Raw genomic sequence first — 11,018 nt, forward strand, 5'->3', positions numbered from 1 at the left:
TAAAAAAAAAAAAACACAGCCCCAAACTCTGCCTAGAACAAATATTTGCAAGGCAAAGTTATGCTCAGTTTGAAAAAAAAAAATGCACTGGAGAGTCATGGCTTTGTCACTGCATTTACAGACTTTCATTTCACACCTTTGCCTATTAAGCGCTGGCTTTCCAGCGCATTCAGCGGACCAAAACTATAATTTCACTGCGATATATTTACTCCAAATGAAAAACTGAATGTTGACTCGCCAACTTTCCTTAGACTTAAGTGAATCAAAAAGTTTACAAGGGTGGAAGGAGATAAAGGATGGGCCCTGATTAAACTACAAATAATGTTTTTCAAGGGTGAAAACACATCCTTCCAGCTCCATTTGAAGTCCATCTGAAGAGAAATGGTAAATAACCAGAGACCCCTTGAAATCTAATCTGGGGACACCAAGCGTTTCCTCAAAAGGAAACAGAATCCCCAATCACAGAAAAGATGGAACCAACAATCCTGTCTACTAAATCATTTTACTTTGTTTCTATTCAGCATTTTAATTTCTGGAAAATATTTCACACTAATTACCTCCAAGGACTATATACCTTGGCACCCCAGAGAAAAGGACCTTCAGGGTGACCCAGGTGGAAACTAGCCTAGAACACCAATTGCTCACGGCACAGGTGCCGCAACATGTATGAAGAAAGGCTAGTGCCTTCCCATGCACACGTGTCAGGGATTCAAAAGGTAAACACCGCAGAGACCATCTAGGTCCTGGACTGTGCCCAGCTGCACCCTGGGAATCTCAGATCTGCAGCTCCAACTTGGGTCTGGGCATCCAGGGGTCTGTACCTACACATACACACATGTCTTGAACTCTTGTCCTCCTATGCAAGTCTCCTGAGAGTTCCAGGAACCTCCACCTCCAGCCCCCAGCTCATCAAAGGCAACGGGTTTAGTGTTTTAAAGTCCGTGGTATTTAAATCGTATGCAGCAACTCCTGCGACTTCCCAACCCTCTGGCCTCCCGTTACCTTTCCCTGTCCCTTCCAAGGTCTACTGGCTGCACAAAAGGGGCGGGCGGCACCTCTCTGGCCTCCTCCTCCCCCCCTGCACACCCTACTGGCTCAGGCGCCGACACGCCTCCCCAGGCGCACACACGCGCGCACACACACAGCGCGCACGTACACCCGTACAGCACACAAACCCGGAGCCAGGTTACCAACTCCCGCAGCCCGGGCAGAGCAGGCGTCCCCACTCGGGTTATATATAAAGCACTCGCCCCAAAATAGACTCCCCCACGCACCCGCGAGTGGGTGACCCTGCCCGGCACCCTGTGCGCGCCGCCAGCACCCTCCTCCCTGACACGCGGCTACCCCACTCACCCGCAGCTCTCATGCCTCCGGCAGTTCTGTCAAAACTTTGAGCCTGGTTGATTTCATAACCACGAGTGTGTCAGGGGCTGAGGGTGCTCGGCTCGCCACGATGTCTACCCACTCCAGCTCCTGGGGACTGGTGGCCGTGACTCTACTGACCCCAGCGCCGCGGGTGCCAGAGCTTGGCTGCAGTCTGCACAAACGCGCAGAGGGCGGTGCGCTTTGGGGAGGAGCGCGCGGTGTGGACGCGCACAGCCCGACGACCTCCCCTCTCCTCCGGTCCCGCCGCCAGGGACCTCTCGCCGCTCAGCGGCGGCAGCCTCAGCAGTTCCTGCCCTAGCCCGGCCGATGATGTCAAAGAGGAACAATCGCAAAACTTTTACGACTTTAACAATGCTGGCTTCAGAGGAAGCCCCTCCAGGCATCGCAAACACTGGTCACAGCAGGCGCCAGCCTGGGATGGTTCGCCGGTCGCCCCCAACTCCCTGACGCCCACCACCAACGTCCACACACACACAAACACACACACACACACTCACACATCCACAGCGTGGATCGGGTTACAGCAACCCACCAGCAGAAAACAACAACTTCGCGAGGAGGTGGGGAGCACAGCCAACCCCCAAGTCCCCAGGAAAAAAAAATGATTCGTCTAAATACATAAGCCAGATCCCCACTTTCATAAACAACTGGTCTACTCCCAGGCCCCCGGGCACAAAAGGGGGAAAAGAAGAGCCCGACTCCCTGAGCCCCCCCTCCAGTACCTCCGAGTCTCGCCTCCGGATAGAGAGCGCGGGTTCGCTTCCGCGCTGGGGCCGAGGGCCCGGGGGCCTCCGGCCTGCGTGGCCCCAGCCCGGGGTCCCCGCCGCCGCCTCGGCTCAGCAGCAGTCGCCTCCACCGCCGCTCCAGCAGCCGCCGCTGCCGCCGCCGCCGCCGCTCCCTAGACCGCCTCCTCTTCCCATGGCTGCGCCCTGCTTGGCAGCTCGCGGGCTGTCAGGCTTGGGGAGGAGGAGGGGGCGGGGTGAAACGGGAAGGGAGGACGGGAGGGGATGGGTGGGAAACGGCGGCCGCGGCTCACCAGGGGTCACGCCGGGTCCGGCCCGCCGCCCCCGCGACCCGGGCTGCAGCGGCGAGGGGAAGCAGGAGTTCGGGGCGACCGGTTCGAGACCCGCTGCGGAGGCGCGGAGCGCCGTCCGGGCCAAGCATTCCGAGGAGCTGGGATGAAGCGTTCCCCGCGAAGGAGTTGGAGTTGGTGCGTGTCACTCTCTTCTGGGCTGAGCGGCTCCTCCTAGAGGAAAGTATTGGTAGTGGCAGGATACGTCCTTCCTCTCCGCCCACCCCTGTTCCCAAAAAGAAGGCAGGACCTAAAACAGCAATAAGTGCAGTCAACAAATTGAAAGGAACACTTAAAAACAAGTTGGCTATCTGCAGGAATGGGGGAAAAAGCGAGCAAGATAGCTTGGAAAGCGTAATTAGCCAACCAAACTTTGCCTCTCTCCACCTGCGACCAATTTCCAAACTCTGGCTCCCTGGGTGAAAAGATAGTTAAAAGTAGAGAGGATCTTATTTTAGAGGTTAGAAAACAGATAGAGATGAAGTAATTTGCCAAAAACACGAGGCATGTTAGCAGAGATGTTATGTCCCGAAGCCAGAGCACAGGGCTGCAGGGTGTCCTGACACAGGCCCCAGCCTGAGGATTGTCCTTGTGTGTCCCATAGGGGACTTCTTTTAACTGCCCTGCTCAGGACCCAGCTCATCTGTCAAACCTGAGCCTGTCCACCTCATTCCACTGTAGGGAAATAAAGTGAGAGGAGACGTTGTCAGAGTGTTTCAGAAAGTTAATATCGTTGTGCATGAGTATGTCATTTTGTAAAGCGTCAAACTCCCAGGCACCACACGGTTTTCTCAGCAGAAAGTACAAAAGTACAGTTCCAGGTTGTCTGTGATCTGAAGGAGCAGCCAGTCTGCTATCTTTTTACTGTTTACTTTACCACTGACAGCCAGTTGTAATGTCATTTATCTAGCAGCTTCTAACAGCTTCGGCTTACTAAATGACTTTTTTTTTTTTTTTTTTTTACAGGGCTTGCAGACACAAAGCCAAGTTTATAACTAGAGAGAAATGTTTAAACAACAATCTAAAGAAACCAAGATTCTTAGCCCTGGAATAAAAGATCCCCGGGGTGTGGAGAGGAGCACATGGTGAGTGGTACATGGCAAGGAGTCAGGAGGGAACACAAGACGGAAGATGGGGGCAGCAGATGTCACATAAGCTACTCCTATTTTTTTTTTATTTAAAAGATTTTATGTATTTATTATCTCAGAGAGAGAGCTCACACACAAGCAGGGGGAGCAGCAGGCAGAGGGAAAAGCAGACTCCCCGCTGAATAAGGAGCCCAATGTGGAGCTTGATCCCAGGACCCTGGAATCATGACCTGAGCCGAAGGCAGGCACTTACTGACTGAGCCACCCAGGCATCCCAAGATACTCCTATTTTTAAAGGAATCAAAGAAGTGGAAAATTCTGTTCCTCAGAGTCCTTTTTGAGTCTCAGCTGTGGCTCAACAACCCAACTGTTCCAAGCAAAGGAAGACAGAATGAGAGGAGGAGGAAAGATTCTGGAAGGGGTTTGTATCATCACTGTCTTATACCGTGGCAGGTATCCCATGGATGTCGATTTTGAACTGGTCCTATTCTATCCCACCTGAGTACAGGAAGGCTTTCTTTCCCTAAGACCCTTCCCCAATCCTTTGATTTCTGGGCTTCCAGGCTTGCTAGAGCACTAGGAATGCTTCCTGGTGTCTGGAGTTTTTAATGAGAGTTGCCCACCTAGAGAAATATTAGGGCACAGGCATGTAGAACTCCAGCTGAGTGGTCCTGGCTGAAAGGACAATAGCGACAGGAGTGGAGACCAGGCACTGGAATGGAATGCTGACTCCATTCTTGTCTAAGATGACCTTCCAAGTTAGCCCATCAGACTCAGGCACCACCACATTCTCTCTTTATGTCCTTTCTGTGCCTTCTTTCTCATCCTCTTTCCCCCATCCTCCAGCCCAGTCTAGGAGGTGGCAGATAGACTCACAAAATATTTTCTAAGTTCTGTTGTTCATGGCCTAAGATGATTTAAGGGCCATGCTAAAAAAGAAGGATTGCCTTCTTTTTTCTTCTGGGTTCCACGCTAGCCTTCATTCCCTAAGACAGGAAAATGTAGATGGACAGCTTTGGCTACTGCTCCATCTTTAGTAAAATAGCATGCACAGACAGCACAGGAAAAGACACATTGGTTAGTATAAAATCTTACAGAACCAGATATAACCTTACAACTTACGTGGAGGTCAGTCTTTATTTTTAAGTTCCATGAATAAAGGTCTCTTGATCTCATATATGGTGATGTATAGTTCTATAGCAGTATGTCCCTCTTTGTATTTTCCAGATTATGGGGGGAAATGTATCCAGTCTTAAGTAGACTAATTTGTTACAAGTTAAGGCATGCCAAAGCACATTCGCCCCCATGAAACCAGAAGCTGCACTTACTCATGCCTTCCCCTCTCCCTGGAATATCCTACTGCGACCACATAGGGACATTCTCCTTAATCTTCCAGTGCCAGCTCAGTTGTTTGGCTTCTCTCTAAAGTCCTTCCTGGCTCTTCCCAGAGGTTGAATTAATTACCTATCTTTGCATCTGCATTCTCATAGGTCTTTACACCTACTTTTATTACATATTTCAGTTTTTATTGATATGTCTACTTTCCCCCTTAGTTACAAGAACTCTGAAGGAGGTACTATGTATTCTTAATATTTGTGCCTAAAATGTCTAGGTTAGTGCCCAGCAAATGGTAGAGTGCTTGATAAATGGTTAGCCAAATTAAATGAAAATTTATACCACCCACATTTCTATTTCCAGATCTCTATACCGAGCTCCTTACTGCCACGTTCAGAATCTGTTCTCTTCTTGTGACTCCCTCCATGACCGCACCACCACAGTCTCTCCCCTCGATTACTACTGTGATCTCCCAACTCCTCTGGTCTCCCTATAACAACACCCTTGCCTGCCCCCCACCAACCCAGAGTCCTGCGCAAACTCACTTACCAAAGAAATTTTTTTTAATACTTATTTTATTTCTTTTAGAGAGAGAGAGCAGAAACAGGAGGTGCAGAGAGAGATGGTGAGAGAATCTCAAGCAGACTCCATGCTGAGCGCAGAGCCTGATGCAGGACTGGATCTCATGATCCTGAGATCAATGACCTGAGCTGAAACCAAGAGTCGGGTGCTCAACTGACTGCGCCACCCAGGTGCCCCGAGAAATTCTTTTTCAACTGAGTCATATCAGGGCATTCCTCAGCTCAAAACTTTCCAGTGGTTCTCCACCTAAATCAGAATAAAATTCAAAATGATCCATGACACCCCAGGTACCTATAGGGACTCATGAATGAATGTTCCACTTTAAATCATTTAAGTGTAAAGATTTAAAAAATAAAAACTGGGTTTTTTTTTGAGATTATTTTCCCTCTCCTTCCATCAAATACAAAATCTTGTTTTTAAAAAAACATGTGATAGAAAGTCATCTAGCTTTTGTCTGGATAATTATGTTGATGACTAACCCCCTAACTCCCTTATAGGGAAGCAAACACATTCCATTTTGTGACAACACTATTCATTAAAAGCACTTTAATCAGGCTCCGATATTCTATTATTTATACCTGGTTCTATCTCTAGAGCTCATAGGGACAAAATTTGACATTTAATTTTTTTTTTTTTTTTTAATGAGACACACCTTCACATGTCTCACTGCACATTACCTCTTCTCTAGGCCAAACATGCTCAGGTCTTTTCAATACTTCTCGTTTGATGTGGTTTCCAAACCCGACATCATCCTGGTCCTCCCCTTAGTGTGCGCTCTGGTTCATCAAAAACCTTTATAAATTGCTGTTCTCATTATCAAATTCAATCCCCTGATGGACCCCACAAGATAGAGGAGAACCATGAGCTTCCACCTTGGTCCTTGGGAGTAATGGAAATGGCAGGAGCCCTGGTATCTGGCAGATGGGGTGGGAACCCCAGCGCTGACCCAACTTCATCACTCAGTTTACTCTCTAAGGAAGGGAATTTAGCAAACTTTCTTTGATCCAGGCATTTCCATCTCTTCTTTCCCTTCACATTCGATCCTTTCTTACTTTTTGTCTTCATGTATTATTTTGTTCTTTGCTTCTATCCTTTTCATTTTTAGAAGAGGTAGAAATATAAAAGCAAAAAAGGATATGAATGAAAGGAATCTGAGGAGGTATGAAAAAGTTTCTCTTAGCAGCTTTCCTTTATAGAAATTAGGCATCCAGAATATTTCCAATGGAACTGCATTATCAATCTAGTTTGCTAATCAGACTTCTCTGAGAGCGTCATGAAAACCCAAGGGAAGAACATATGGAAGGAACAGACCGACCTACCAGCCCGGGGCTACCCAGTGAAGCCAGGAGAGGTCAGGTGAAGGAATGCAAGGTGGATTCCTGGCTGGAAAAACCCTTACGGAGAGCAAGAACTGTATTGAGGAGAGAGAGGGCTTGCAGGGTAATGCCTTTTTGTCAAGGTCACTGGCCCTCTATAGCACTTGCTGAACCAAGTGTAGGGTTGAGACATCTTACCACAGGAAAGCATGACATCTAATAAAAGAATTTGAGAACTGAGTAAAATAGGCCTCAACTATAGTAGACAAATAATAGATCAGAATGTCTGTGGAAATTACATGCTTCATAAAATTTGTTTATCATAGGTTTTCCTAACCCTGTATAGTATTCTAAGAACATTCATATAAATCATGTCAATTTTTCTTCACAGCAGTTCTGTGAAGAAAGTGCAGTTATCCTCTGTTTATCAGTGAGGAAGTTGGCTTAGAGAAGCAAAGAGCCTGGGCCAAGTGCACAATTAGGCAGATGGAGGTTTGGATGGGAACCCAGAGCCTTTCTGGGATGAGTCCATTCTTTGACACCTCTCCTGCCCCTCCAGGTAGCCACAGCTACCATCTTGTCCATCGTGTGTGTGTGTGTGTGTGTGTGTGTGTGTGTGTGTGTGTGTGTGTGATCTTAATTCCAGTATAATTAACATGCAGTGTTATATTCGTTTCAGGTGTACAACGTAGTGATTCAGCAATTTTATACACTACTCAGTGTTCATCACAATATGTGCACTCTTCATCCTTTTCAGACCTTTTTCACCCATCCCTCCACCCACCTCCCCTCTGGCAACCATCAATTTGTTTTTACACCACCAGACCACAGGCAGCTGTCTGAGGCAAAAACTTTAAAATTTCCTCAAATTTCCAGGAACCAAACTAATGAGGAGGGTGATGAGGGGGGTGGAGATAAGCAGTCGATTGCATTTTTAATACCGTTCCATGCAGGTTCACCTCTAACATTTGTGGGGTCCAGAACCAGGAGATAAATGGAGCCCATATACCGCAGGCCTAAATATTTAAAAGTGATAGTCAAACTAACAAATTGTTGGATATAATACGTTCTGCCCACTCATCTTGAGAAATGTACCTTCACAAGGACCTAGGAGGAGGGGTTTGAACTTGGATTTCTCAGAGTTCTGCACCAGCAAGTGGTGATGTGGTGAGATTGGCTCGATCCTCAGTGTCCTTCCTCCTCACTTCTCTTTCTGCTCATGGCTCTCCCTTCCACACAGAGAGGGTCTCCTCTGCGTGTGTGTAGAACCCCAGCTCACATGTCTAAGCTCTAATCAACCTCTCTCTCTCCAACCTCAGGACTTCAGGGCACTGAGGCTGAAAACTCCAAAGTCTGAGATATCCAGAGGATAGTCTAAAGAGAGAGCACAGCCCAGGGGTGGGCACATCTCATTTGCCCAAATGTACTTTGTCTTGTGAATTATGATGTGGCTAGAAGAGAGCCAGTGCAAGGACCTCTCTTTCATAGGCCTGAGGACAGTACTTATTATTTGATTTCATTTAGCTGCGTGTACATTTCTTTAGTGGAGGCATTGGTCTAAGGGCATCTTGGAAAGAATGTGCCATTGAGGAGCCCAGTGCAGAATGCAGACTACATTAAGTACTTAGCAAATGCTTGCTTAAAAAGTTGAATTTCATTTTTAAGGCAATTTGATGCTCCATATTATAAATCAAGCTAAAATAAAAACAAAATATTATAAAATAGATTGAAACATATATCCAGAAGACACCAACAACCTGATAGTAAAAATGCTAGAATTTATGGGCATTTGGGTAGATGGCAATTTTTAGTTATTATGAAGAGTTCTCCTATGGACTTTCTGGTGTGTATCTTTTGGTGAGCTTGTGTACACATTTCTGTTGGGTGCATACAACCAAACAGTGTTCAAAGTGGCTGCATGAATTTGCACTCCTGCCAGCACTGTATGAGAGTGACTGGTTCACATCCTCACCAATGCTTAATGTTTTTCACTGTTTTTGTTTCAGCCATTCTGATGGCCAATACAGTCGTACCGTATTCTGATTTATTCTGAGTACTTTCTTGATGTCTAAGGAAGTTGAGCATCTTTTCCCGTATGTTGGTCATTTGGACCTCCTCTTTCGGAAGTGTCTGTTTAACTCTTGCTCAATCTCTATGTAAAACAACCTGAATTTTTTCAGTTATTTGGAAAAATTATATTAAATTATTCACTGTGGTTTCTTCTAGGGAGTAAAAATTTTTGGAAAGTGGGAGGTAGGTGGGAGGCATGAAAGAACAAGGTTTTTTATGCTTTTACACTCTACTGCTCTTTGAAATCCGGGAACCTGAATCCACATAACAAAAACCTCATCCAAATCAGAAGCCGAGTATTCATTTAATACTAAAATTCTGTGTCGGGGCGCCTGGGTGGCACAGCGGTTAAGCGTCTGCCTTCGGCTCAGGGCGTGATCCCGGCGTTACGGAATCGAGCCCCACGTCAGGCTCCTCTGCTATGAGCCTGCTTCTTCCTCTCCCACTCCCCCTGCTTGTGTTCCCTCTCTCACTGGCTGTCTCTATCTCTGTCAAATAAATAAATAAAAAAAATCTTAAAAAAAAAATTCTGTGTCTTATGAAGTGCTTGAATGGCAATTTCCTCTAGTAGGTTAAATATATAATTTGCTTTCTAATAATTTGATTCACAAGCAACATTCTAGAAATACATACATTGTATAAATGTGATATGAGGTACCATCACTAATTAATTATTTTTTATGTAATGAAAAGCATGGATAAACCAAAGCAGTGGATGTATAATAATCACTTTATTTCTGTTTATTTTGATAATTTTCTATACCAACATATGATGTCACAGCTTTTTAATCTGTGTATATGCCTTCTTATCTGTTTTATCATTCATTTGCCTTATTTATCTATTTAATGTTTTTCTAGCCCCCTTCTTCTAAAAGAGGACTTGAGATGGTTTGTGGATAAATATGTAAGCCAAAAAGATGAATAAAATAAAACAAATGAGAAAATGGGAAAGGAGGGAAAGNACATCATCCTGGTCCTCCCCTTAGTGTGCGCTCTGGTTCATCAAAAACCTTTATAAATTGCTGTTCTCATTATCAAATTCAATCCCCTGATGGACCCCACAAGATAGAGGAGAACCATGAGCTTCCACCTTGGTCCTTGGGAGTAATGGAAATGGCAGGAGCCCTGGTATCTGGCAGATGGGGTGGGAACCCCAGCGCTGACCCAACTTCATCACTCAGTTTACTCTCTAAGGAAGGGAATTTAGCAAACTTTCTTTGATCCAGGCATTTCCATCTCTTCTTTCCCTTCACATTCGATCCTTTCTTACTTTTTGTCTTCATGTATTATTTTGTTCTTTGCTTCTATCCTTTTCATTTTTAGAAGAGGTAGAAATATAAAAGCAAAAAAGGATATGAATGAAAGGAATCTGAGGAGGTATGAAAAAGTTTCTCTTAGCAGCTTTCCTTTATAGAAATTAGGCATCCAGAATATTTCCAATGGAACTGCATTATCAATCTAGTTTGCTAATCAGACTTCTCTGAGAGCGTCATGAAAACCCAAGGGAAGAACATATGGAAGGAACAGACCGACCTACCAGCCCGGGGCTACCCAGTGAAGCCAGGAGAGGTCAGGTGAAGGAATGCAAGGTGGATTCCTGGCTGGAAAAACCCTTACGGAGAGCAAGAACTGTATTGAGGAGAGAGAGGGCTTGCAGGGTAATGCCTTTTTGTCAAGGTCACTGGCCCTCTATAGCACTTGCTGAACCAAGTGTAGGGTTGAGACATCTTACCACAGGAAAGCATGACATCTAATAAAAGAATTTGAGAACTGAGTAAAATAGGCCTCAACTATAGTAGACAAATAATAGATCAGAATGTCTGTGGAAATTACATTTGCTTCATAAAATTTGTTTATCATAGGTTTTCCTAACCCTGTATAGTATTCTAAGAACATTCATATAAATCATGTCAATTTTTCTTCACAGCAGTTCTGTGAAGAAAGTGCAGTTATCCTCTGTTTATCAGTGAGGAAGTTGGCTTAGAGAAGCAAAGAGCCTGGGCCAAGTGCACAATTAGGCAGATGGAGGTTTGGATGGGAACCCAGAGCCTTTCTGGGATGAGTCCATTCTTTGACACCTCTCCTGCCCCTCCAGGTAGCCACAGCTACCATCTTGTCCATCGTGTGTGTGTGTGTGTGTGTGTGTGTGTGTGTGTGTGTGTGTGTGTG

At 45.7% G+C, this 11,018-nt stretch overlaps 1 protein-coding gene across 4 annotated transcripts in view; it reads right to left on the reverse strand.

Moving 5' to 3' along the window:
• The window catches only part of GHR (growth hormone receptor), a 271,175-nt gene extending 268,552 nt beyond the window's left edge, over positions 1-2,623 (reverse strand). For 2 of the 4 annotated variants that reach the window (XM_019802258.2, XM_011228065.3), the window contains exon 1: positions 1,354-2,086. In XM_019802258.2, the coding sequence (XP_019657817.2) occupies positions 1,354-1,366 (13 nt within the window). In that variant the 5' untranslated portion in view covers positions 1,367-2,086. Of the gene's footprint in view, positions 1-1,353; positions 2,087-2,108 lie in introns of those variants that run through there. The other 2 variants (XM_034655621.1, XM_011228066.3) reach the window with 2 other exon arrangements.
• Positions 2,624-11,018: the final 8,395 nt, after the last annotated feature.

Source organism: Ailuropoda melanoleuca, chromosome 3, assembly GCF_002007445.2.
Source record: "Ailuropoda melanoleuca isolate Jingjing chromosome 3, ASM200744v2, whole genome shotgun sequence".
NCBI classification, from domain to species: domain Eukaryota; kingdom Metazoa; phylum Chordata; class Mammalia; order Carnivora; family Ursidae; genus Ailuropoda; species Ailuropoda melanoleuca.